The 27,015-nt window shown below is 53.6% G+C and overlaps 1 protein-coding gene across 1 annotated transcript in view; it reads right to left on the reverse strand.

The window, feature by feature from the left end:
* The window catches only part of Triobp (TRIO and F-actin binding protein), a 53,515-nt gene extending 32,080 nt beyond the window's left edge, over positions 1-21,435 (reverse strand). The window contains 5 exon segments of the mRNA XM_087213910.1: positions 3,799-6,082; positions 11,941-12,097; positions 13,191-13,392; positions 15,096-15,235; positions 21,255-21,435. Coding sequence (XP_087070036.1) covers positions 3,799-6,082; positions 11,941-12,097; positions 13,191-13,392; positions 15,096-15,235; positions 21,255-21,365 — 2,894 coding nt within the window. The 5' untranslated portion in view covers positions 21,366-21,435.
* Positions 21,436-27,015: the final 5,580 nt, after the last annotated feature.

Consider the following 27,015-nt stretch of genomic DNA (forward strand, 5'->3'; position numbering starts at 1 on the left):
TTTGTAAAAAACCTGGTTCTAGGGCCGGGGATTTAGCTCAGTGGTGCCGCCGCTTGCCTTCCAAGCACAAGGTCCTGAGTTCTATCCCTGGTACAAAAAAAAGAAAGCCTGGTCCTAGGCAGTTGTCTTGCTTAATAATGGGTAGCTGTTATTAGCATTCAGCAGTTCTCTGTGGAGAACCCCAGATAGACTGTTCACATCTGTCCCCTCCCATAGTAAGGGGGTCACCTTAAGACCCCAATCACTCCATAAATATTTATTTCCATGGGGTTTGAGAGTCTAACTATGGGGCTGGGGATTTAGCTCAGTGGTTTCGCCGCCTGCTGTGCAAGCACAAGGACCCGAGTTCGATCCCTGGTACCAAAAAAAACAACAACAACAAAAAAAGAGACTCTGACTAGGTCTAAACTGCTACATGGGTGGGGCCTGGAAGTGGGCTTAGCCTGTGTGAGTGTCTGGATTCAATCCCCAGCACCACAAATATACATCAGTAAGACAAATTGGTAAGTGGAGCAGTGTCTCTGGAGGCTGAATCAAACCAGGAGAAGAAGCCTGAAAAACATGACCTGTGGTGACCCCCAAGTAAACCTGAAAGGGGGGTCAGGGGAAGCGCAGTGGGGAGCCTGCAGCTAAAGCACTGTATAGACACTGCAAGGGGTTGGCTGAGTCAAGAAAAGTATAAGCCAGGCATGGCGGTGCACACTTGTAATCCCAGCACTCTGGGAGGCTGAGGCAGGAGGCTCACAAGTTTGAGCCCTGCCTGCTCAGCTTAGTGACTGAGACCCTGTCTCAAAATAAAAATAACAAAATTGAAAAGGTCTGGGGATGGAGCTCAGTGCAAAAGCCTTGGGTTCAATTTCAATACTGGAAAGAAACAGAAGTGCAGGGTTGGGGTTTGCAGTTGTCCTGTGTCTTTTGCCCAGGTCCCTGCGATCAGATCTACAATGTAATTTGAGTTTTTAGTAGTGTTCAGTAGTTCACACAGAGACAAACCCATGTTCCCTGGAGTGAGAGTTTCTGCGCTCAAGGGCTCCCTGATCAGGTTCCTTTTTCAACCAAATTTGACCCGAGAGGGTTTCCTTGCTCTCCAAGAGCAGAGTCTTCCCCGGAACTGAGGACCAGAGCCTTCCAGTGTAACCCGAGGGGACATGGGGACATCAGGCCTGGTGGAGATGATGGGAGGGTCCATGCAAGGAGCAAGGCAGGGTGTGTTCCCTTTCAGTACTAGCAATTAAACGGAGGATCTTCACAACCAGCTCCATCCCCAGTCCCGCCTCCCCATTTTTTCCCCTCCATTTTTGGGTTTTTGTTTTTTTGGAGGCAGGTTCTCACTAAGTTGCTAAATTGCCCAGGCTGAGGTCAAACTTGCAATCCTCCTGCCTCAGCCTCCCAGAATGCTAGGATTACAAGTGTGTACCACCATGAGGAAGGCTATTTTATTTTTTATTTTTTATTTTTTGGTACCGGGATCGAACTCAGGTCCTTGCGCTTGCACAGCAGGCGGCGAAACCACTGAGCTAAATCCCCAGCCCTATTTTTTTTTTGAAGGCTATTTTAAATTCAGCAAATAATTATACATGATTCTAAAATTATAATTGGTTATAATATATATCAATTATAAATGATTCTAAGATAAGAGATTCCAAAAACATAAGGAAAAAATTCAGGTATCAAGAGAAAATTCTGACAGCCTTTCAGGAAAAATATTCCAGGCTCAGAACAATGCTTGGACAGTGTAGATGCTCAATAAATACATACCAGGTGAATAAATGGAAGAAAATAAAAAGCACAACTCTACAGCCACCCACCCATAAATTCCAATCTATCCTTTACACAAATTCATAGTTTACAAAATTTGTCTTCAGGGCTGGGGATTTAGCTCAGTGGTTCCACCGCCTGCCTCGCAAGCGCAAGGTCCTGAGTTCCATCCCCAGTACCAAAAAAAAAAAAAAGTTATCAGAGAGGGGGATTTTAAAAAATTAATCTTGACTTCAACACTTTACTGTCCCTGCTGGAATATTAGATAAAACAAAGGTATGCAAATTGACATCAGACCAAAAATAGTGATCACAAAAATATCCAAAGAGGATTTTTTAGAGCAGTGATACTGATAACATTCTTGTACAAGCCCATAGAGTGCACAACACCAGGAGCAAAACTTAATTATTTAAACTATGGACTTTGGGTGAGGTGTAGGTGTGTGGATTATAATCAGAAGCACCATTGTGGCGTGGGGTGTTGCTGGAGAGGAGGGTGTGTACATTTGGGGTCAAGATACATGAGGCTTTCCTCTCAATTCTGCTGCAAACCTAAAACTGCTGTTAAAAAAAACCAAACAGTATTCTTTAAGAAAAAGGCCAAAGAAACAATGACACTAATCCTGCAGTCCATGAAGATTGTCATTTTGATGTTTTGTTTTGTTTTGTTTTTTGGTACTGCGGATCGAACTCGGGTCCTTGCGCTTGCGTAGCGGTCAGGGAACCACTGAGCTAAATCCCTGGCCCTGTCATTTGGATATTGAATGGCTGGAGTTTACGGAAAGGAAATTTGAAGAATTCAAATCTCAGCGAAATATTGCCTCAAAGGCAGCAAAAAGAGGAATTTTAGGTACAAAATATTGTATCTTCCTGTAGGGTGCAGGAAAAGTTCTAAAATTAGGTTGTATGGGGCTGGGGATTTAGCTCAGTGGTTCCACCACCTGCCTCGAAAGTGCAAGGTCCTGAGTTGGATCCCCAGTACCAAAAAACCCCCACAAAACCCCCCACAAAATTAGGTTGTGTGGCAATGGCTGTCCAACTTGGTAAGTAGATTAAAAGTCACTGGATTACACATTTGAAAGTTCTGAGACTTCCAGACACTTTCCCCTCTGGTTCTCTTGATCCCAGGATGGAATTTTAGCTCTGATTTTTTGTTTGTTTGTTTGTTTTGTTTTTTTGGTAAAAGGGATCGAACTCGGGGCCTTGTGCTTTCGAGGCAGGCAGTAGCACCACTGAGCTAAATCCCCGGCCCTCCAGCTCTGATTTTTGAAAGCTCAGGGGCTGGGACTGCTGGGGAAGGAAATCTCAGCCAGATAAAGTGGGAAAATTTCCCCTTCCTGCAGCAGGGAGGTCCTGTTGACCGAGGAGACTTGAAAGACACCTGGGTTTTAGGCATTGTCACCACGGCCCGGGAACCTAACGTCTAACCTCGATAAAGTCTACAACCCTGCAAGCTCTCTTAATCAAAATCTGTGGCTCCAGGCTGGGGTGCAGCTCAGTGGGAGCCCCTGTACATGTGTGAGGCCCTCTGTCCCATCCCCAGCTCTGCCAAATAAAATCAAACATGCGGCTCTAGCCATAGGTTTGAAATGGATGTCCCTGTTTTGGGAAATGAATAGTGAGTTTTCTCTGCTAAGTCAGAAAAGAATTAAAGGTACTTTCTTCTCAAACAGAGGGTTTGAGAGTTTAAACTTATTTAAATAAATTGTGTTATATTTCTCCCCCGTTTGACAGATGAGGAAACTGAGGCTGGGGTAGGTTAAGTCACTTTAGCAGGTAACACAGGAAGCAGAGATTTAAACCCAGCCTGCCTGACCCTGGTGTTTACTTTTGACCAGGGGGCTTTGCACAGTATCGCCTAATCCTCAAACTCCCTAATATGCAGAAACAGAGGTGATGAAATGACTTGCCCAAGGTCACACAGCTAGAGAATGGCAGGAGGACCTGACCCTTGCTTCTGGCCATCTAACCCTGAGAACCTTCCACCTGTCCCGCTGCTGCCTCCTCCCCAGCCCACCTGGCTGCCCGGCCCTAGGCTCACCTGCGCTCTTGCCCGAAGAGGCGCTCCACCTCTGTGCGGCCGGGGCTTCGAGTGCGGCCCCCGATGCTGCCCTGCGCCTGGGGCGCTGGCTCCCTCTGGGCCAGCCTCCTGGGCCGGGGCAGGTCAGCCAGCACGGTGTACTCCTCCCTCTCCAAGTTGTGCCTGGTCTCCCCGGGGGGCGCTGAGCCCCGGGAGCCCCTGGAGCTGCCCGGTGGGGGCGAGGGTGCCAGGAGCGCTAGGTCACTGGGTGGGTGTCGGGGTGGGGAGGACGCTCGAGGGGCATCGCGGTGTCCGATGCACACCTGGGGGGGGAGCAGGGGGCAACCATGCAGAGAGTCAGTGGAGGGGGCGAGACTCTCCATACTGGCCCCTGGGCGGTCCTGGAAGAAGAGCGAGGGCTCTGGGGCTTGGCGTGGGGGCGATGAGAAGGAGGGGGCGTCCCGGTGGCCAATGCACACGGGGGTGGGAATGTGGGGGGGCTCGTGCAGGGAGTCCATGGGGGGCACGAGGCTGTCGGTGCTGGCCCCGGGGAGATCCTGGAACAGGAAGGGGGGCTCTGGAAACTGGCGTGGTGGGGAGGAGGCCCGGGGCGCATCCCGGTACCCAATACACACGGGTGGGGGGAGGTGTGGAGGCTCGTGCTGGGGGGGCTCATTCTCGGTCTCGTTCTCTGCGTCTGACGTGTCTGGGAGGAAGGGAAAGGGATCGAACTGAGTGTGGCGAGGGGGTGAGGATGCCCGAGGGGCATCTCGGTGCCCGATGCACACGGCAGGTGGCATATAGGGAGGGTCATGGTGAGGTGATTCACTCTCAGGGGCTTGGGGCTCTGGAAAGAAGGGGAACGGGTCGTGCTGCAAACAGCGAGGAGGCGAAGAGGCTCTCGGGGCATCGCGGTGACCGATGCACACAGCGTATGGAGGTTGGGAGGGCTCGGAGGAGGTCTGGGGCGGCCCACGTGTTGCAGGGTGCAGAGGTGAGGAAGTCCGGGAGGCACTGAGGTGGCCTGGGTTACAGGAGGACGAGGCGGCTTGGGGTGGCGCATTGTGCTGGCCCAGTCCCCAGGAGGACTTGGGTGTGTCACGCTGGGCTGATCTGGTGGGAGAGGAGGTCCAGGGCCTGTCACCTTGGGTTGGCCGGAGGGCGATGGATGCCCAGGGCACCTCGCTTTGCTTGGGGCGAGATGGGGAAGAGGTTCGGGCAGCATCGCTGGGCGTAGGCCGAAGGGGAAAGGATGCCCAGGGGATGTCCTTGTTGGTTCTATGCGGAGAGGAATTCCTGAGATTGCTCCGTGGCGTGGCGTGGCGAGGAGATGGCAGTCCAGGATGGTCCCTTTGGGTGCACCTCTGAGGCGAGGAAGTCCCAGGGCCATCTCGTTGAGGGGAAGAGCAGTGTGGGGCATCCCGCTGGGTACAGGCACTTCTGAGGTGCTCCCATCTGCTACAAGAGGGTTTCGGGTTGTCTCGGTGGGTGGAAGAGGTTTTGGGGGTGTTTTGTTGGATACAGGAAGTTCTGAGGGTTTCCTTCTGGGGGGTTCGGCTGGGAGATGAGGACCTGGGTTTGTCCCGTTGGGCACAGGATGTTCTAGAGTTTTCTCTTTGAGAAGTTCTGGTAGGAGAGGAGGCTCTGGGATTGTCCTGTTGGGCACAGGATGTTCTAGATTTTTCCCTCTGGGGGGCTCGATTTGGAGAAGAGGCTCTGGAACTGTCCCGTTGTGCACAGGATGCCTTGGGGATTTCCCATTGGGTGGTTCGGTTGGGAGAGGTGACTCTGGCATTGTCCTTTTGGGTGCAGGATGTCCTGGGGTTTTCCCGCTGAGGAGGACAAGTAGGAAAAGAGTTTGGGAGGTTGACCTGTTGGGTAGAAGTGGTTCTCTGACTGTCTTGTTGGGTGGGTCTGAGGGGAGAGGAACGTTGAGGATTGTTCCGTCGAGGGGCCGAGGTGCTGGGGTGGTGGGAGACTCTGGAAGGAGAGGATGTTCTCAGGGTGTTCTGCTGTGTGGACGAGGCCCTGGGGCTGTCCTGTTGGGTGGATAAGGTCCTGGGGTTGTCCCTCTGGGTGATTCGGTGGGCAGAGGAGGCTCGTGGGGGTTCTTGTATAGACAGAGCCTGGGCAATGTCCCTTTGGGCTGAGGATGCCTGGCAGGTGGCACTTCGAGGTCCACTCTGTGGTGTCTCAGAGGATGCCTGGGTTGGTGAGGAGCGATGTTGCTCCAAGGAGAAGTAACCACTTTCTCCCTGAGGCTTCGCCCAGTGCTGTCCCGTGCTCCTGCTCCTGCTGCCCTTGTCTGGGGAGAGACAGGGAGGTTCAAGGTAGGGGGAGGCTCCAAGAAGCTCTCACTCTGCTTTTCTTTGTCCCCTGGGATCAATGATTAGGGAAGACCCTGTGTTGGGGTCTTAGAGGTGCCACTGTCCATACAAAGGGACCCCACCCCTCTGACCAAGGCTGGTTAAACAAGGCCGGGGACATCTCCCTCCAGCTGGGGCAGGAATGTGAAACCCAGGGCCAGACTGACTCAGTCAGTAGGGGGCGTGTGCCGGAGCCAGAAGGTCACAAAGTCTGGGGTCCAAGGATGTGTCAAAGGGGATGCAAACTTACAAAGAACAGTTTTCGGGGGGCGGTAGGGTACAGGGGATCCAACTCAGGACCTTGCGCTTTTGCTTTAGAGGCAGGGGGCAGACCACTGAGCTAAATCCCTGGCCAGAGCAGTTGTGACAACAACCCCATGACCCCAAGGGGAGAGGGATCTGGTAGCAGCTACCTAGCAACTTTTCCTTCCTGGTTCTACTTCCTGTAGCTGGATTCCCAGAAGTCAAGCCACTTTCTTCTAAGGGGTGCCTTTGATGAGTGAGGGCTCTAGAGGGCTCCAGTTCCCTATGCCTGACGACTCCTCCTGCCCCAGAGGCTCCTCCCCGAGGCTACAGTGAGAAGGGCCAGGCCAGGGTTAGCTTGGACTCCTAGGACCAGGCATCTAGGTTCCGGAGAGGAATGCAGACTTCCGGGCCCCACCTCGATTCACAGCCTCAGACTCCACTTAACCAGATTCCCAGACCACTCATCCACCCTCAGTTTCCAACGCGCTGGTACAGGGGATTAATGCAACTGCCCTCGACAGTGCCCCCTTCACAACTTCCTGTCCCAAGATAGGGTCTGTGTGACCTTGGTGCCACTCTCTAGCCCTCTCAGTCTCGTGGCCATCAGCTGCGTGGTGCGTGTGTCCCTGGGCTGGTGCTCAGGGGAGAAGCACTGTGGCCTCATCTGGAAGGAGCCTTAATGGAAGCCTTGCTCGAGGTCCCCTCCAACCTCGCCAAGGCGGTGTAATTCATGTCTGAAGTCCCAGGACCTGGCATTGTCATTTCCTGTGGGCTAATGTCCCAAGGTCGTCCTCAAATGCACTGCAAAGTCACCCCTTTCCTCATCTCAGTGCCTCCCTCAACCCTAGACCTCAGGCAGCAGCATGTGTCCCCAGGCCCCAGTGCCCTCACTCTCCCACTTCCAGAGCAAAGTGGCCACATGCCCCTGCTCACAGCCCGTCAGGGGAAGGGCAATATAAGGGGGACAGGAAGAGTGTCACAGATCAGAGGACACAGAGGAGACCAGCAGTGAAATACAATGTGGGGTGCTGGACTGGATCTGGGGACCAAGAAATGGACATTAGAAGGATAACTAGGGGCTGGGGATTGAGCTCAGTGGTTTCACCACCTGCTATGGAAGCGCAAGGACCCGAGTTCAATCCCTGGTACAAAGAAAAAAAAAAAAAAGAAGGATAACTAGGGCATCCAAATAAAGTCTGTAGCTTAGTTAACAGTGTTAGATCAGTGTTCATGACCACCCTGTCTTTTTCTGTTGTGTTTTGTGGTACCAGGAATTGAACCTGGACTCTTTTTTTTTTTTCTTTTTTCTTTTAGTTGAACCTAGACTCTTTGCACTGAGCTACATCTCCAGCCCTTTTGTTTTTTGAGATAGGGCCTAACTAAGTCACTAAGTCACCCAGGCTGGGCCTGAACTCAGCCTCCCAGAGCTCTGAGATTACCGGCATGTGCCACCCCCCCCAGCTTCTGTGAGTGTGCGTGTGCTGGGAATGGAACCCAGTGCCTCACATATGCTGGCCAAAGGCTTCACCACTAGCAACATCCCCAGTCCCCACCGATGTCAATTTCTCAGTTCGGATCACTATGCTGTGACATTAAGGAATCTGGGTGAAGGGTACAATAGCAACTCTCAGGACAATGAGTACAGCACAACTCTTCTATAAGTCTAAGATTGCTTCAAAGCAAAAAGTTGGAAAAAAAACCCTTCAGGTGCTCCCTATTGCATTTGGTATTCAGGGCCACGCTCTAAAGCTTCTTTCTCCCTAACGCACCAGGCTCCGGCACTACTCTTCTTCGACTTCCTCAAACTCACACAAGCTCTGGCCGCCCCTCGGCTGAGGCACTCTTCCCTCTACGCCTGGCTGGTTCCTTCTCAGGCTTGGCTCCAGGACAGCCCTCCGGGCACCCCTCGCATCTGTCTCTCCTGCTCTGCCCTGGGAAGCTCTGTTTGGGAAGCGCGGTGCCATCCAGATGGTATCCCCAGGCTTGGCACCCAGCACACCTCTTGCTCTAGTTCTGCCCCGACCTGGAGTCTCCCCACTCTCCCAACCCTCTGAGCTCAGCTCCCAGCTTCGCACCTTCTCTTTCCCACCATCTCAAGCTGCCCCTCCCCTTTGTTCTGTTTTGGAATTGTTGGGGGTTTTTTTCTTTTGGATTTTTTTTTTTTGGGGGAACGAGGGCTCGAACTCAGGACGTTGCACTTCCGAGGCAGGTGCCACTGAACTAAATCCCCCGCCCTCCTTTTGGATATTTGAGACAGGGTCTTGCTGTGTAGCCCAGGCTGGTCTTAAACTTACAGCGATCCTCCTACCTCAACCCCGCAAGTGCTGGGATTACAGGCATGCGCCACCATGCACAGATTCAAGCCGCTCTTTGTGCCTGGCTTGTTCAGGATTGGCCTCCCCTCTGCAGCCCCTCAGTGGGCACACAGTGTGGCTCCATAGGTCCCTGGGCACTCTATGTCCCGGCCCTACCAGCCAGGCTCTGCACAGCCTGCCTGCAGAGTGAACTCAGCAAGCCAGAAGGTATACAGAGGGATAAATGTCAAGGGTCCCCAACATCACAGAAGGGTGAATCCCTCTCGGCCTTGGCCCCTGCCTGCAATTCAGGGAACTGCCACCAGGTGGACAGTGGTGACTGCTTCTGGTTAAGTAGGTCAGAGGAAGGCTCCAGCCCCACTGCCTGCTGCCTGGGGTGTTTAGGAGCAAGAAAGCAGGCACTTAGGACAAAATCCCACCTGGCTGTCAGACCACTGGCACCCCAGAGAGGCATCTGGTTCCCTTGTGTCACTGCGCCTCCCCACACAACCCCTTCCTGGGCCAAGATCTGGGTGGTGGTGCCAAGATGTGACTACTGTTTAGGAGAGACTGCTCCAGCTCCCGAGAGAGAATGGGCTGAAGGTCCAAGGCAGAACCGCAGCCTTGAAGAGGCTCTGGTGAGAAGCCTGGCGTGACAGTGGCTCAGCTAGGGATTGTCACTGAGAGGCCAGAAGGACCAGATTTGGGGCGTGGTTGGGAAGAGGCTGTGCTAGGAACTGCTGGTGCCGCAGACAAGAAGCCCAAGAGCACCAACATCCCCGCCAGTGCCCAGGCCAGGTGCCGCACAGCCCAGTCCTCCTGTGCCCAGTCCCATGGAATCACTTCCTAAACCTCTTCTCTCTGCCCCCTCCCCGAATGACTGTGACCAGCTACAGGAACATCACACTGACCACCCTCCCCAGAGTCACCAGCTTTTACCAATTTGTTTCTTGTCCCATTGCCTTTTTTTTTTTGGTACAGGGGATCGAACTCGGGTCCTTGTGCTTGTGCAGCAGGTGGCGAAACCACTGAGCTAAATCCCTGGCCCCCCATTGCTTTATCTACCCGCCTACCTTACTGCGGGCTGACTACCTACCTACCTATCATCTACACACCTATCTGGTCAGGAGAATCTGTCAAAGCTGTCAGGACCCTGCCACGTGGCTCTCCCCCAAGAACAAGGCCACGCTCCTTCCGATCAGAGAGCCGCTGCCACACTCAGGAAAGACAACCCGATGCACCGTTCCATCTAACACACTCTCCACACTCTGATGGCCCAGCTTGTGCCTGGGTGTCTCTCAGAGCCTGTCTTCTCCCCCAGAGGCTGCACTCAGGGTCCCCGTGCTATCATGCCACCTCCCTAGCTCTGGAGTCTCTATTTGCCTCCACTGCTGGGGACGGAAGCCAGGGCCTCACACTTGCTAGGCCGGTGGCCACGGCTGAGCCACACCCCATGAAGCTATTTTGCAGAATGTCCCTCCATTTGGGTCAACCAATGTTTTGTCTGGGGTAGAAGCAGGTGCTACATATGAGCAGGAACTGGAAGGGAGGGGACGCTGGGCTGCCCCAGCGCCACATCGGGGGAGCATGACGACAGTTCATCCCACTCTGGAGGTACTGAGTGGCCACCTGGCTAAGGTAGAGTCTGTGGGAGCACCATCCCAGGGCTGCCCTTTTCCTGTATAATGCATAATCTGAGGTGATGCTTTGCACCTGTGAATATCCTGTCCCACCACCACCACCACTTTTGCCCAGAGACTTGGCCTTGGCCAGTGATTCCTGCCTGAACCAGGTACTGCTACGGTGGCCGAAATGCTCTCTTAACTGTTTCTACCTTGCAGCCTCACCCTGCTCTGGTTCATCCTTTGTTTCTTACCGTGGGAATCTTCCTAAGGCACAGAGTCAGTGACATCACTCTTTTCCCCCAAACCTTCCATGGCTCCTTACTACTTAGAGAAGAAAGTCTAACTCCCATCCATGCTCCAGCCCCAGTCACGCCTCCCAGGCTCTTCCTGGCTGTCCCTCAGCTACGAGTCACCCTTGGTCCTGACACCATCCCCTGAGGGTCTTCTGTCCTGCACAGCCCTTTGCTCACTTCTGTGCACTCCCACTTCTGTTCCTCCTCTGTCCTGGGGTCCTGTTCACCCTCCTGTCTGTCTGTTCTACTAGGTGACACACAACGCACCCCAGTGTCTGGTGTCTTTCCATGGTGCCACAGGAACACGGGCAGCCAGAACTGCCCATAGGGCCCGGAAGGGGCTATCCTGGCCCCATGTCCCCAAATCCTGTCTGTGCTGAAGATGGAGACCAGGCAGCAACACAGTGCAGGAGTTACTGAGGGTCCAGTGGGATAACGGCCAGTGTCCCCAGCCCGTGGGCCAGGGCTGACAGCAGCCTTCACCCTTCTCTGGAACAGTCACCTGATTTCCTTTGGGGACTCTCTTCTCCCCCCATCTCGGGTCATGAGGCTCACACAGGGCACTGATCCTGACCCCTAGGCTGGGCCCGGTGAGGACACTTCCTGAGACCTCAGCTCCATCAATAGGGAAGACTGTCTTCCTGTGGAAGAGGATGAGCAGGTGGGATACAGCCTGGCACTACAGATGGTCATCATGCCACCGTCCGGAAGAGTCTGGCTAAGAACGAAGCCACCACGGGGCATGGTGGTGCATGCCTGTAATCCCAGCACTCAGAAGGCTGAGGCAGGAGGATCACCATGAATTCGAGGCCACTCTTGGCTACACAGCAAGACCCTGTCTCAAAAAAATAAAAACAAAAATAAAGAAATAAGAAAAATATGCCACCTGCCTTGCAAGCGAAAGGTCCCAAGTTTGATCCCGGGTACCAAAAAAAACAAACCAAGAAAAAGAATGAGGCCACCTCAGAAGAAAGCAGAGCAGAGACTACCAGAGCAGAGACCACATTTCTAGTGCTGTTTGAACACCTGGATCCAGCCATACCTGAAGTCACATTCTTTTAGACCTTATATTTATGTGAGTCATTCTGTTCATGTCCATCCAGTTTCTGTTTCTTGCAACTTAAAGACCCTAACCCACTAGCTGTGAGGTATGTAGTTAAAGCAGGCACCATAGCACAACCTGTATGCTCCATAACCGTACAGGAATCTTTAGAGTTATTAAGACCAAGGGTGCCAAAGTAAGCCCCGCCCAGAGCTCTGGCCAGTGAGACATCTACTGGGGGGACCCAGGCCATCACCACACTATGGTCACAGGGACCATCCCAGCAGAAGGACTTACCCTCCTTTCTCTGGCCTTCGGAGTCTCTTCTCACAGGGGACTTGGTGACTCTCTGGGCACTGTCAGTTCTTGGCCCCTCCTGGGCCCTCCGAGGGATCATCATGGTGAGTTCGTCCTGGCTGGGGACCTTGTCCCGCCTCTCAACAGCGTGCCAGTCCTGCCAGGGAAGGGAGGAAACACTTTTTATTGGGAGAAGATGGTCCAGGGCCTATGCTCTCAGCCTGAGGGGTGGACGGTCACAGGGGACCTGGCATTTAAAGGGCACTTGCTGTGTGCCTGGTACTGTGCAGGCTCGTGGCAGGAGTCCCTTCCACCAACACTGGGGAGGAGCATGTCCACTGAGACCCAGAATGGGCCCGAAGTCCCACGGCCCGGAACCGTGGATTCCGATCCCAGCCCCACCACTGTCCAGCTGTGTGGCCGGCAAGTGGCTTCCCCTCAGCTCCAAACAGGCCATAATAGTCTCTAGGTCAGAGGGTGGGAGGAGCCTTCCCTGAGCCCACACCCAGCAAGTCCTTTGTACAGTGCCAGCCACACAGTGTGTGCCCAGGTTAGGTGGTTTTAGTTTAGTTTGGTTTGGTTTTTTAGACAGGCTCTCACTATACAGCCATACACTATCCTTGAACTTGTTATGTAGCCCAGGCTGGCCTAAATGTGCAATTCTCCTGTTTCTGCCTCCAGAGTGCTGGGATTTACCATGCCCAGCTGCAGGGTAGGTGGCTTATACTGAGGCCCCTCACTTCCAGTCATTTTCCTTTCAGGGGAGGGTTTCACAGGGCGGGCCTGGCTCTCCTGCCTGGTGACAGCCCCTCTGAGGGTCATGCCCAAGGGGAGCCCCAGTCCCTCCCAGCCCTGCCTCCAGCTCTGAGACTTAGTGTCAGCACTGGTCATGGGCCCAGCAGCGTGTGACCCAGGGCCCAGCCGGTCTTGCCATGGAGGTACCGCCCATCATCCCAGGCCTCTGAGACCAGAGAGTGCTTGGCAGAGTGAGCCGGCTGGTGACTCACCCAAGCTCCCTGTCACCTGAAACCCCCTCCTCCACCTCCTTCCCAGCAGAAGGGACCTCCCTGGGCCCCCAGGGCAGAGACTCCTGCCCCTTGGAATGGTCAGGCAGTGGTGCCAGAGGTGTGGCCCAATTTCCCGCTGTGAGAGGCTCAGCCCTCCTCCAGAGGTTTAGGGGGCCCCAGGACTAGGGATGGAGGCATGAGCTCCTCTTGTTATCCTGGCCCTGTCTCTCGCCCCCAGCTCACCACAGAAGACGAGTTGCTGGTATCATCAGGGATGTCACTGTCAGGGCCGGAGCTGGTGTCAGAGTTGGGGCTCTTGTCACAACTGTCACACAGAGAGGAGGCTGGGCTTTCCAAATTGAGCACTGCCTCAAGCCCCCCGTGCCCACTCCTGGGAACAGCTGTGGGGCCCTGGTCAGAAAGCCCTGCTATGGAGGACAAGACCCTGGGGGGAGAAACAGACTGGTGACTTTTCCCAAGGAAGTAACAGGGGATCAGGGAGAAACTCCAGCCCCAGCCAAACACACACAACACACACATACACGCACACACGCAGGCACTCCACAGGTGCCAGGAATTGGCCTGTTCCTGCAGAATGGGGAGCCACACCAAGGTCCCCAGAGCTGGGCTCTTTGGATAGACGAAGAACTATGGCTCAGAGAGGTCAAGACTCTGGCCAAGGTCACAGAGCTAGGAAAGGGCAGAGCTGGGCTGTCAACCAGAACAACCCAGATCCCAGCCCTGTCATCACAGGAGGGGTGGGGACCCCAAGCTCAGTAAGACTCAGGGATAGACTCATGGTAGGCTGCTGGGGATGTGCCAGCAGCTGGGCTCCCAGAGCAGCTATAGAGAAAGACTTGGTGTGGAGAAGCCCACCAGGGTGGCCACAGCTCACCTAACTTCCAGCTGGCAGTATCACCAAAGGGATCCACAGATTGGCCTAACAATGGCAACGGGTGATGGCCATAGAAGAGTTCTGTAGACAAAAAACTTGGGGACATACTACATATTTCTTACCTCTTCTATCTAAATTTCACGATGCCACCTGCAAACTAAATGCTCTAAGTCCTGAGGGAGGATGATCAACTTCATTTATCCCACACTGTCTGAAACATATTTGGTTGTAGTTTGATAGCAGAGCTCTCTTTTTTTAAACTGAACCAAAGGCCTTTGCATTGAGCAAAGATGGGGTCTCATTAAGTCACTAAATTGCCCGGGCTGTGCTTGAACTTGTGATCCTCCTGCTTCAGCCTCCTAGAGTGCTGGGATTACAGGTGTGTGCCACCACAACTGGCTACCAGAGCTTTTTTTTTAATTCTTTTTTTTTGGTACCGGGGATCGAACTCAGGTCCTTCTGCTTTCGCAGCAGGTGGCGAAACCACTGAGCTAAATCCCCGGCCCTTTTTTTTTTTTTTTTAAATAATCCTTCCCTGTAAGGAGCACACATTCCCAAAGTAACGCCAATTTGATTCAAACCCCTCACACTTTTTTTTTGGTAGTGCTAGGAATCAAATCCAGGCCTCACACATGCTCCACCACTCAGCCACACCCCCACACCCCCAGCCCCCAAGTCAATCCCTCTTACTTTAGAAACAGGGAAAATGAGGCATAGAAAGATGCAGTGCCCTGCCCAAGGTCCCATAGCCCATAAGGGACAGATGTGGAGCTGGGACCCAGGCTTCTGGACCCTCAGGCCAAGCCCTTCTGAGATCCCATGACTCAAAGGTGTTCAGGCCAGTGCAGGCCTGTGGTGGAGGAACCCAAAGTCTGGAGCCGTAGGAGTGACAGCGGGTGCCCGGGATGAGGGGACTGTGAACTCTTAAAGCTGCACAAAGGGAGCCAGGGAATGTGACAGCTGCTCTCACCTAGTAGCATGGCTGAGCCAGGTCCTGGGGAGGCAGGGGGTGGGCAGGGCCTTCAGGAAAGACAGCCAGGGTTGGGGACAGTAAGCTCAGAGACTCAGGAGCAAAAAGGGGCAGTCCAATCTGACAGTTGGGCCCGAAGAACATGCCCACTACCCGCCTGTGCCCAGACTGCCTGGTCTGTGCACATGACCCATGCCAGCAGCCACCACACAGACGCTGTCACCTTGCAGGGGTGGAGTGGGAGGTGTGAGCACCCTTCCTTAGGCCCTGGGGCTCTACCCACCTTTCAGACCCCTGCCTGAGGCCCGGGCCCACCACAGGCTGGAAGGTGGAGGTTTCGGTGCTGAGCGTGTCCTCAGGGGCAGGCGGGCATCGGGGCAGGTCGCAGTAGGGTGGCTCGGCACTTGGAGGGCTCCCCGGCTCCTTGGAGAGAGGAGGCAGCTCAGGCCCACGTGGGGTCCCCTCCCCTCACGCCCCTCCCAAGGGCGGGGTGGGATCTCCAGACATCTTCTCCTGGGATCTCACCCACTCGCTTTGCTTGAGGAGAGCTGCCATGGGGCTGGAGGCACCCTGGGGACCGGAGCTGGGGGCTGGCAGGGGTCCTGGCGGGCGAGTGTGGATGCATGTTTACATGGACAGGCTTAGGAGCAGGTACTCATGTTCATAAAGGCATGTCTGCACACAGGTGTGGAAGTGGGTGTGCAAACACCCATGCACATGTAAGCAGCTCCCTCAGGTACACCTGCGCATGTTTATGTAAATGCCACAAGTTCACTTAAGAGCGTGCCCACATGTGAGTATGTGAGGCACCCAGAAGGCCCCCAAAAAGCATCAGTGGTAGCCTGAAGTCCAGGGGGAGGAGGAAAGATTACGCTGGCCTGGAGCGCAGGGGCCATCTGAGGGAGGCAGAGCTAGTTTGACAGGGGAAGAGATGGGAAAGCATGACCCTGGGCGAGAGGTTTGCCCCTCTACAGCCCCAGGGGTGAGGATGGGCCCTTCGGTGCTCGGCTTCTCCCTCCTGCCCGCACAAGGCCACACCTGCAAGCCTGGTGCCCAGCTCATCAGGGGGAACGGCTGCTCACCTCCGGGAAGGCACCCCTTTGCCCCCACCTGTTGGAGTGGCAGGGCCCTCCCCTGGTGGTGGGAGACCAGGCCATGGCACCCTTCGTCCCGCCCCCTCTCGAGTTACCTGGGCAGCAGGCTCCAAAGGCAGTGGTGGTGCTGGCGGCTGTCAGCACCCTCGTCCCCCGGGGGCTCCGGCTCAGGCCCCCACACTGCCGCCCTCCCAGGCCCGACTCTGGGCTGTGGTGATGGTGCTGGCCGAGGCAGCGGAAACCCTAGATGGGCCGGCTTCAGGAGCAGGGGCCCCTCATTACTGTTTCATAAGCCAGGGCCCAGCCAAGAACAATGTGGGACATGAAACCCAGGAATCTGATCCCAGGCAATCACCTGAGAGCCAGGCCGGTGGGAGCCTGGCCACCCAGGCTCCCTGGGGACCCTGCAGCCCGGAGTCCAGGGCTGAGGCTGCAGCCTGGTCAGTGCCCCGTGGACAGAGCTTCCTCAGGATCTCCACAGGCCACCAATGGCTGGGGTGGGGCTGGGCCGAGGACAGGGTCTGGGTGTCTGCTGCGACATCCAGGCTGAGAGGCCTGCCTGGGTTTGGTTTCACCCCCCTGCCCTGCAGCCAGATTCTGATCAGGGCCCGGCAGCAGGAGGTGTCAGATCCACAGCCGGGCCTGGCACTGTGGCCACCCAGGGGACAGGATAGCATGAGAGAGAACGGAGCAGCTTGCCAGGCAGCACCCAGGGGTCCCGGCCCAGGAGGACCGTGAGCCTGACACACACTTCATCCTCAGTTTCACCCCAGCCCAATCAGGCCCACACCCCACCCAGCCCAGCCTCAGTCCCTGGCTCTGATTTCCTGCCTGGCAGTCAGCACAGGCCCTGGCCCTATGTGGGCCTGGGTTCTGTCCCAGCTCCTCCAGGTCCCAGCTGAGTGACCTGGCCCAGTTGCTTCCTCTCTCTGAGCCCTGCTGTCCTGGAAATGGAGGCGGAAGGGTGACAAAGACCTTGGCCAAGTGGCTTGTCCCGTTTGTCCCTCAGTTATGTCATGTGTAAAACTGGTGTGACAGGAGCCCCCTCCCAAGCATGTTAAGAGAATTAAATGAGCTAGTCTTTGCTTCGAACAGCTTATTATAGAATCTGGTCTGTACATCTTAAATATAATAAATGATGATAGAACATTAAATTAAATTGTATGCATGTTAAATTAGTAGAATAATGGTAAATACAACTGGGGCCAGGGATTTAGCTCAGTGGTTCCACTACCTGCCTTGCAAGCGCAAGGTCCTGAATTCAATCCTCGGTACCAAAAAAAAAAAAAAAAAAAAAAGCTTGGGTGTTGCCTGGGCAACTTATCAAGACCTCGGTTTGGTCTGGGGATTTACCTCAGTGGTTCCAGTGCCTGCCTTGCAAGACGAAGGACCTGATTTTGATCCCCGGTACCAAAAAAAAAACAAAAAAAAAGACCTTGTTTCAAAATAAAAAATTTTTAAGGCTAGAAATGTAGCTCAGTGTGAGGGCCCTAGGTTCAATCTCCAGTGCGGCAACCAATCAATCAATTGAAAAGGGAGGTATGTGGTGTGTGCCGGGGATTTAGCTCAGTGGCACAGCACCTGCCTGGCAAGTGTGAGGTCCTGAGTTCTATCCCCAGTACAAAAAAAAGAAAAGGGAGGTGTGGTGCTAGCACTCCCTCCCTCCCTATGAGCCTGCAGGAGACCTGGGACCAGTCAGGGCCATGTGACATCCAGGGCTGACCCTTTCCCCACTCCCAGCCTCTAGGGTATCTGGCCACGAGCAGAGCAGGGACAGGCGCAGGGCCCACAGCCTCCAGAAGCTGTAGCTCACTAGGCATTTTGATGAGCAGTTGGTCAAGAGCCAGTCATTCTTGGAGGGGAGAGGGGATACCCTGGGGCCATTTCTGCACATTCTAGGGTAGCTGAAGATGCCGGACTGGGATCCAACCCTGCTTCTTTGCACCCAAGTGTGAGAAGAGACTCAGCGGGAACTGCACAGCTTGGTCAAGGATGGGCAATGCCTGCCCCCCTCTAGGGATTGAATCCCCATCCCCAGATCTTCTCTTTTAAAAAAAATTTTTTTTTGGTACCGGGGATCGAACTCGGGTCCTTGTGCTTGCACAGCAGGTGGCAAAACCACTGAGCTAAATCCCCAGCCCGCTCTTTTTAAAATTTTGAGATAGGGTCTCACTAAATTATCCAGACTGGCCTTGAACTCATGATGTCGCTTCCTCAGCTTCCAGAGTAGCTGGGATTATAGGCTTGCACCCAGCACCTAGCAGGAGGATTTTGTTGTTGTTTTATTTTGCTTTGTTTTTTGAGATAGGGTCTTGCTATGTAGTTCTATGTAGGCTGGCCTTGAACTCACTATGTAGCCCAGGCAGGCCTTGAATTCACTGCAATCCCCCTGCCTCAGCCTCCCAAGTGCTGGGATAACAGGAGTGCACCACCACACCTGGTTCACCAGGGGGATATTTTTAAACTCACAGATTTTTTCATTCCATGTTTGAAATCCCTTGACTGTAGGAGCAGATTGGTATGCTGTCACATGCCTGTAATCTAGCACTCTGGGAGGCTGATGCAAGAGGATCACAGGGCCTGGGATGTAGCTCAGTGGCACCAAGCCTGCCTCAAAAGTGCAAGATCCTGAGTTCAAGCCCCTGTATTCCCCTACCCCCCCCAAAAGAGGATCACAAATTTGAGCCCAGTCTAGCCATTTAAGTGACTTAATGAGACCCTGTCTCAAAAATTTAAAAAGAGGGCTGGGTGTGTCACTCAGTGGGAAAGCGCTGGGTTCAATCTCTAGGTACCACAAAAACAAACAAACAAAAAAGATAGGACCAAATAGGGCCAAAGTTCCAGAGTCCCTGGAAGAAGACCTAGCTAAACTTGGTTCCACGTAAGCTGGGCATGGCAATGCACATCTGCAACCCCAGCACTCCAGAGTCTGAGGCAAGAGGATCACTGCAAGTTCAAGGCCAGCGTGAACTACACAGGGAGATGCTGTCAAGGAAAACAAAACAACGACAAAACCCTTGGTTCTCAGGAGACTTGGAGAGATGGGAGAGAAAGGACACCCCTACCTCAGCAGCAGCACCCAAAGTCAGGGCACCCGGTTCCCTGGGGTATAGAGCAGGAGGAATCCACCATTCCTTCCATACCTAACCTTGGAGCACCAGGTAACGGGGCCCAGAGCAGCAGCTGGGGTGGGCAGGGAGGGGGACAGAAAGTCCTGTAGAGGTGACTGCCATCTTCTGGGGCCAGGCCTAGTTGTTTTTTTAATCTTTTTTAGTTTTCATTTTTTCTTGGTCTAGAGGATGGAAGCCAGGGCCTGCCACTGAGCCACATCCCAGCCCAGAGGCAGTAATCCCATCTGGTACACAGAGAACTGTGTCGCGCCTGGAGCTGGCCCTCAGTTCTGCCCCATTCACCCTCAGTGTCGGCAGCACTCAGGGGATGGCATTGGAACAATGGCAAGCTAAGGATCTGATCCTGAAACCATCTCTCCCTGTCCCAGATGGAGCTGTATCCGCCTCCTGTGACAGACAGGTGGTTATCAGCTGACTCTTCTGGGTGCGGCTCAATGGTGCTGTGAGTGCCAGGCCCTGGTTCCATTCTCAGCTCCCGGGGAAAAACGTCGTGACTCCCAGGCCTCCCCTCTTCTCACTCATGACCAAGATTTTCACCAGTGCCAGATCCTGATGGCGAGGGAGCCTTTATTTCCTGTCGCACTCTCACCTCAAACAGGGGCCCAGGCCATTAATAGCCTCCCGGCGTCTGCACCGAGTCACCCTCACCATGGCCCTTCACAGAGAGTATGAAAAGTGCAGACTGATTGCACAGCCACTCCCCGGTTTAAAATCCTTAGCAGTTCCCCATGACTCTCAGGATAAAATCTGAAGTCCTTGGCATGTCCCTAAAGCCCCCCAGGCCCTGTCACTTACCCTCATGCCATGTGCAATTCTCTTATGAAATTTATTACAGCCACAATGAAGTAATCATCTGGATGATTACTTTCTTACTCCCCATTTCCCTTGTTGCCCACCAGCCTCAAGAAGCTAGGGATGTGTGTCTTTATCACTATTCCCCTGTACCCCGCACAGTCCCTGCGCATTTTCAGCACCTATTCAAGGTATAAAAAAATGTGCCATGACTCAAGCTCTTAGGTAGGGAATAGCAGGCCCTAGGCTGGACCTCAGGACCCTCTGGATCCAGGCTCCTCCTGCTCCACACTGGGAGAAAGTCCTGTGCTTGGGAGCTGGACACACAGGCCTCTCCAGTATCTGTTCCCTGAGCTTGGGGCAGGGGAAGGGGAGCTGTTATTGGAGGTCTCAGAATCTCAGGTAGAAAGGAACTCTAAGGGGTCTTTTCTGGTCAGGAAGGGGGAAGAGAGGAAACTACATGGCAGGAATGAGCTGCTTATGGCTTGGGCTCAGCAGTGCCAGCTGTCGGGGGTGAGGAGCCTGCCACCCCTATCAACCAGGAGGAGAGTTAGCCAGAGGTGGCATGGCAGGGAAATGGCAAACCCATGGCTACAACTCAACAGCCACCTCTCAGAGCCTGACCCTCTGTGGGAAGCTGGATGCCAGGCACAAAAAGAGGAAGCCCCAGCCCTCTGGGCATGGCAGAGCCATAGGGGTCAGGGCTGGAAGGGCCCCTGGAGAGTCACAGGTCCCACACATCCCAAGGAGTGGGTGCCAGATGCTCTGGGTTGGTGTGTACGGGGCTTGGCATTCGACAACATCGCTTACACAGTGAACAACGACTCCTCTTTCACTCCTCCGGCAACTTCACGAAGAAAGTGATCATTGGGTGCTGGTGTCTTTAACACCTCCCTAGTATCTGCTAGTACCTGCTTTTAGACGAAAGACATCGGGGTCAGGCTGAGTGCCTTCAGCAGACAATTTAATGACATTTCTGTCTTGTCTTTCCTTTTTCTAGATTTCTTCTTTCATTTCTAACCCCTGAACATGATCTTAATTTCTACATTCAGAACATGATCTTAATTTTCTATGTGTGGTGGTAACATAAAGGTTTGTTTCATATAAGTGAAAAAAGGATGTTGATTTTGGGCCTCAGGGTGTGGCTCAGTGGCAGAATGTGTGCTTAGCATTCACAAGGCCCTAGGTTGGATCCCCAGCACCCTATAAAAGGATATTGATTGAAACAATACAGCACTAGATGAGGCTAGATTACTGTACACACAGGAGGAAGGTGATGGAAGATATTAACACGGTCCATTCACCCCATTTTATGGGTAGGAAAAAAGAGCATTGGTCAGGAGGAGGCACCTGGCTTCAAGTGCAAGTTCATGCCCTAACCCAACCCGACTCCCCATCCCAAACTGCCCTGGAAAGCAGGCCCACCTGGTGCCTTGCTCGGTGGACCTCCTCAGGGTGGAAGCAGTTTTGACAGTGGCACTGGGAAAGCATGTTGGTCTCGAAGCGTTCACATAGTGCCTTCCCAGCCATCTCCATACTGGTAAGCCAGGCCAGGGCAGCTCCTGAGACCTGAGAGCTGACAACTCTGTAGGGGGACCTGGGGAGGATCAAGGTGGGGGCAAGGAGCAGATAACCGGCTGGCTACCCACATGGACCTCAGCCCCAGTTTCCCCAGGCCAGACAAGGACCAAGACATAAGATTATCCATCCACTCATCTGTTCATCTACTCACTCACTCAACAAACACAAACGCCTACTGAGCACCCAGACACATCACCAAGCATTTGATGTGTGATTTCTAGTACTTACTGCAGTGTTGTTTAAAGTGTGTTCTAATGACCCTGCATTACACTCTTCTGTGCTGCTCATAAGAATGCAGATTTCCAAGCAGGTATGGTATTGCATGTCTATAGTCCCAGTTACTTAGGAGGCTGAGGGAAGAGGATCACTTGAGCCTAGGAGTTCAGGACCAGCCTGGGCAACAAACAAGGCCACTTTGTCTCTAAAAAGGAAACAGGGCCAGGGATTTAGCTCAGTAGTTTCACCACTGAGTTCAATCCCGGGTACTAAAAAAATAAAATAAAATAAAGAAACAAACAAAAAACAAAGCAGATTCTGCATTCTTTCTCCTGATCCACCCAGTCAGACTCTCCAGGGCATGAGGCCTGGGAGTGTGCTATTTAAACAAGTCCCTAGCCTAGGTGATTTCAATGTACTCCAAAATTTGGCTGACTCTGCCTGATAGCACCTTGGTATTGTAGATCAAATTAATGGCAATTTCAGATCAGGCAGCTAAGGCTCAGAGAGGTTCCCTAACACCCAAGGGCACACGGCTGAGCTGGATTCAAACCCAGGTCTTTGGTAGGTGTGGTGGCGCACACCTGTGCTCCCAGCAGGCTGAGCCAGGAGGATGGAGAGTTTGAGGTCAGCCTGGGCTGCACAGTGAGACCCTATCTCAAGAAATAGTGTCTCAAAAAATAAGAGAAATAGGGTCTCCAACCTAATCATCCAACAAAAACCAAATCTGGGTCTGTGTGCCTCCTCCTCTTGGAGCTGGAAGGGAAGGACACAGGATCAAAGTGCCAACTCCCACAGGTCCCTTGAGAAATACAGGGGTAAGCAAAGGCTGGCCAGGTGTTCCCAGAGTTGAGGTCAAAGTCTTAGACAAAAGTGTCTGTTACAGAGCTTAGCCAACAAGAAACCCTGCTGTCTCGACCTGAGCCAGGGCTCCAAGGTCCAAGCCCTGAGTGACTTAAGGATCCCCCCCATCCAGAGAGTCCAGGCAGGAGAGGGGCAGGGCAGGCACCCAACGCACAAGCACCCATCGAACCCAGGCCCTCCTGTACCTATCCTGCCCGGTGAATTTCTTCAAAAGCTCCCAAAGCTGAGGCTTTGTCGCCAATCTCAGCAGAACGCTGAGGAATTTCGCATCCTTCCCAGGGGCAGCCAGGGGAAAGCTCCAGCTCCTCCACCTGGAGAGGGGCGCCCCAGGGGTCAGGGCACGATGAGATGTGGCATCGCCCGTCCCTCGGTGGCACCAGGGTCTCCAATCCTCCCTGGGAGGTCATCTCCCCTTCTCGATCCCTGCCCACCAACCAGGGCGGTGCTTTCTCCATCTGGACACATAAGACCATCGCCTTGGACAGAGAACCGTGGCCCATTTCCCTGGGGATCGTGGGGGGGGGGGCTCTATTCCACGTGACCCTTGCTGCTCCTCTTTCCTCACCCACCCCAACAAGTTGGCAGAATCCTTCCCTGAAATGCGGGTTAGTTGTGGAAATAAGAAAAACCTTCAGCTCCATCCCGCCCTGCAGCCAATTCCTCCCCGGTATCCTACCCCTCCCTCGGCATTCCCTCCCCGCCTGCTCCCCTCCCTCGGCATTCCCTCCCCGCCTGCTCTTTGTCAGCCCCGTACTAACCTCGGCTCGGGTTTCCACGCGCAGGGGATGTGGCGGTGGGAGTGCCAGGGTCACGGGCTCTTTATTTTAACAATGAATCAAAAACGTTGCCTGGGAGGTGGGTGGGAGACCACGCCCCTGCGGTGGTTCTCCATAGGCTCGCTCTAAGAGCTTCATTTACATGAAGACTGTGGGATTGGGCCAGAGGAGGATAAGGGGCGGGGCAGAGGTGGGCGGTGCAGAGATGGGTCCGAGCGCGGGCCTAGCCGCAAGTTTAACCTAGGCAGGCCCCCGGCCCACCCCTGGCCCAGCCGGGATCCCAGGGGCCCTGCAATTGCTGGGCGGGCGGATCTGGCCTCTTCCCACTCTTTCCCATTGCGTCATTCAGGCTCCAGTCCGCTAGGCTAGCTTTAGCCCGGACCTTGGCCTGGAAACGTTACCTTTGCGCTTGTTTGCCGGATTAAAGTGCCTGCGAGGATGAAGAGAAATAGTTTCAAGTAAAAAGCAAGATATGGGTTTAGCAGTTGTGATCTCAGCGCTCCGGGAGGCTGAGGCAGGAGGATCAAAAGTTCGAGCCCGGGCCGGGGATTTAGCTCAGTGGTTTCGCCGCCTGCTGCGCAAGCTCAAGGACCCGAGTTCGATCCCAGGTACCAAAAAAAAAAAAAAAAGTTCGAGCCCTGCTTGGGCAATTTAGCAATTTAGTGAGATCGTGTCTCAAAAGAAAAAATAAAAGGGTTGGGGATATAGCTCAGTCAGAAGGCCCTGGGTTCAATCTCCAGTACTACAAAGAAAAAAAAAAAAGAAGAGTTTAGGCGCCTGCTAAATGCTGAATGGATGCACGGTGCTAAAACTATACTGTGTTAGTATTCCAGACAGGGCCTCCAGGACCACCAACCATCTCTGCCCACAGGGGTTCAACATTTGCACATTTCCATTTCCACTGCCTTGGAATCACTCACAAAATGCACCCCCCCCACACACACACACTTGGCCTCTTTAAGGGCCCATTTATTTGGCACTGTCTATATGGCAGCTTCTATTCCAAGTCTTCACACCCTTAAAGACACTGTAGTAACATGAAGCCCCAAGTACCAAGGTCCCCATTTCACAGCAACTGAAGATCAGAGAAGTTAACTTACTTGCTTGCCTATGTCACACAGCTTAGTAAGTGGCAGAGTCAGGGCTCAAACCCTTTATTTGCTAATTTACTGGTGCATGTGAGGGGGATGTGGGGGGGGGGGAGAAAATATGAATAAAATGTGGCTCCTTCTAGGATGAGGTCCCATTGGCTAGGGGGAGAGACAAGCCCCTGAACAGGTCAGCCTAGCTGAGCATGGCTAAAGCACAGCTTCTGAACAAGGACAATGAGCTTCCTGTTTCGTCTCTTCCTGTAAGCAAGACAGAGAGGCTAGTGATACCATGTTCAACGTCTGGCTGCGTGACCTTAAGAGATTTACTTGCCCTCTCTGAGCCTGGGACAGACTGTGTATTTGGATGACTATGAACCTGGGGTGTAGCCCCACCACTCTTCCCCCTGAACCAATTCAGGATGTCCCCTCCGACAGTTCCATCCACTAAGTATCCACAGGGTGCCCACCTCATCAGCTGTGTGTGCTGAGCATCCATCAGCACACAAAAGCCCACGTCTTCTTCTGTGGTGCTTTCGTCGTTGGAGAAAAACCAACCCAAGCCAAGATCAATAAGCAAACATGCATGGGCCAGGGATTTAGCTCAGTGGTTCCGCCGAGCACCTGGCAAGCACAAGGACCCAAGTTTGATCCCTGGTACCAAAAGAAAAAAAAGAACAAGCAAACATGCAGCATGTTGCAGATGCAGAGGAGAAAGTAAAGAAGGGGAAAGCACAGGTGGGCAGGCAGGGCACACTGCGGTGGCTGGTGACACTGGACAGAGACCAGAGGTGCAAGCCGGAGCAAAGTGTCTCAGCTGGCTGAGGGGTCAGAAAGGGAGGCTGGGTGGAGAGCAGGAGGGGATGGTGGAGGAGTGGAGTAGCCAGGCAGGCGCCTGAGCTTGGCTGTGGAGCTGTTGTTGTTTTTTTTGTTTTTTCCAGTACCAGGGATTGAACTCAGGACCTTGTGCTTGTGAGGCAGGCACGGGGCCACTGAGCTAAATCCCCGGCCCTTGGATGGGCGCCTTGTGACACAGGAGGAGGGTGGGTGGCAGACAGCAGCTAGATCTGAGGAGGAGAGGACTGGGAGGGGCGGGGCCAGAGGAGCTAAGGGAGCAGTGGGAAGTCCCCTCTTGTGGGTGGGTGATGGAGATATCGAGGCTGGAAGGGTTCTTAGCAACTTAGTAACCTGGGGGTGGTAGCCCCTGCTTTGCCTAGACCTTAGGCATCCTCCCAGTGCATGTTTGTACCCATGCCAGCCAGCAAGTGGCTCCTTATCCCATTGTTCTATTGGGGAGGGGGCTTGAACCCAGGGCCTTTACACTGAACTCTTCTATCCCTGGTACCTTTTTTATTTTGAGACAGGGTTTCCCTAAATTGCTAAGTTACCCAGGCTGGGCTTGAAATTGTGATCCTCCTGCCTCAGCCTCCATCTTATCAAAGGGAAACACAGGCTCAGATGAATCATCACTTGATGACAGTCTGGTTTAAGAACCACCCTCCAGAGCTCTGTGGGATGGCTCAGGGGTTCACCATAGCAGCCAGGGCAGAGCCAGCACTTGCTACCATGGAGTTGCATCCTCAAATCCCCCTTCTCTTCTGTGGATTCTGAATGTGTTCATCTCCATGCCTTTGCTCCTGTCCTGTGCATCCACCTCAGCTGCCCACCCTGTCCTCAGAGATCTGGGACAGTGGAGTGACTCCTGATAGTCCTGGCCTGGCTGTACCCTGCCGGGTCCTAGTAGGGAGACACAGTCATACCCAGCCTGCCCGGCCCACAAGCCTGTGGGAGAAGCCAAGAACTCAGCCAGGCAAGGTAGAGTTACAGGGCCTTCGGGCCCATGGAGCAGGGGCAAGGGGCAGGGATCTAGCGGGGTCTTCTGGGCTGACTCCTGGCCCACGGCTACGACAAGAACCAAAGATTGCTCTGGGCCACTGCAATATTGACATCTCCACACAGGCAACCTGCTCCAGGAGAGGTGAGGACCATGTCTCGTCAGCCACCGCCATTACTTCCCCTGAGATTCTTTCTTCTCTGTCAAATGGAGCTGATGCACACATGATGCTGTTGTGCACTAGTATATGATTATCTGCCATAACCAAAGTGCTTGATAAAAAAAATGTGTGCAGTCTTTTTTTTTTCTTTTGTGTTTTTCCAGAACTAAGGACTGAACTTGAGCCTGATAGGAAACTGCAGGTCACAGAACGACATTCTTAATTTTTTTTTGAGACAAGGTCTTTTTATTTAGTTCAGGCTGGCCTCGAACTCACAGTGATCCTCCTGCCTCAGCCTCCCAAGTGCTGGGATCATAGGCATGCCACACCTGGCTCTTAGCCCTTTTAAAATTTTATTTTGAAACCAGGTGCCTTCCTCAGCCTCCTGAATTTCTGGGAGAACCATGTGAGACTGTGGGCCCCATTTTCTTGCTTTTTCAGCTGGTATTTGCCAATCGTGGTGACTGGAACAAAGGGAGTGAACAGCGACGCTCCTTGGATAGGGAGGACAGTTACAACAGGAGCACAGGAAAGTCGGGGAAGGGGATGGAAAGAGAAGACAGATTCAGGCACTTGCAGACAGGGGGATGTGGCACCAGGGGCAAGAAAATTCTAGATTATTTCGAGGGCTGTTTGGGAGCATGTGGCAGGGAGGATAGGTCCCACG

Source organism: Heterocephalus glaber, unplaced genomic scaffold, assembly GCF_053883595.1.
Source record: "Heterocephalus glaber isolate CG9 unplaced genomic scaffold, H.glaber_assembly_v1.0 deba00001444, whole genome shotgun sequence".
NCBI lineage: Eukaryota > Metazoa > Chordata > Mammalia > Rodentia > Bathyergidae > Heterocephalus > Heterocephalus glaber.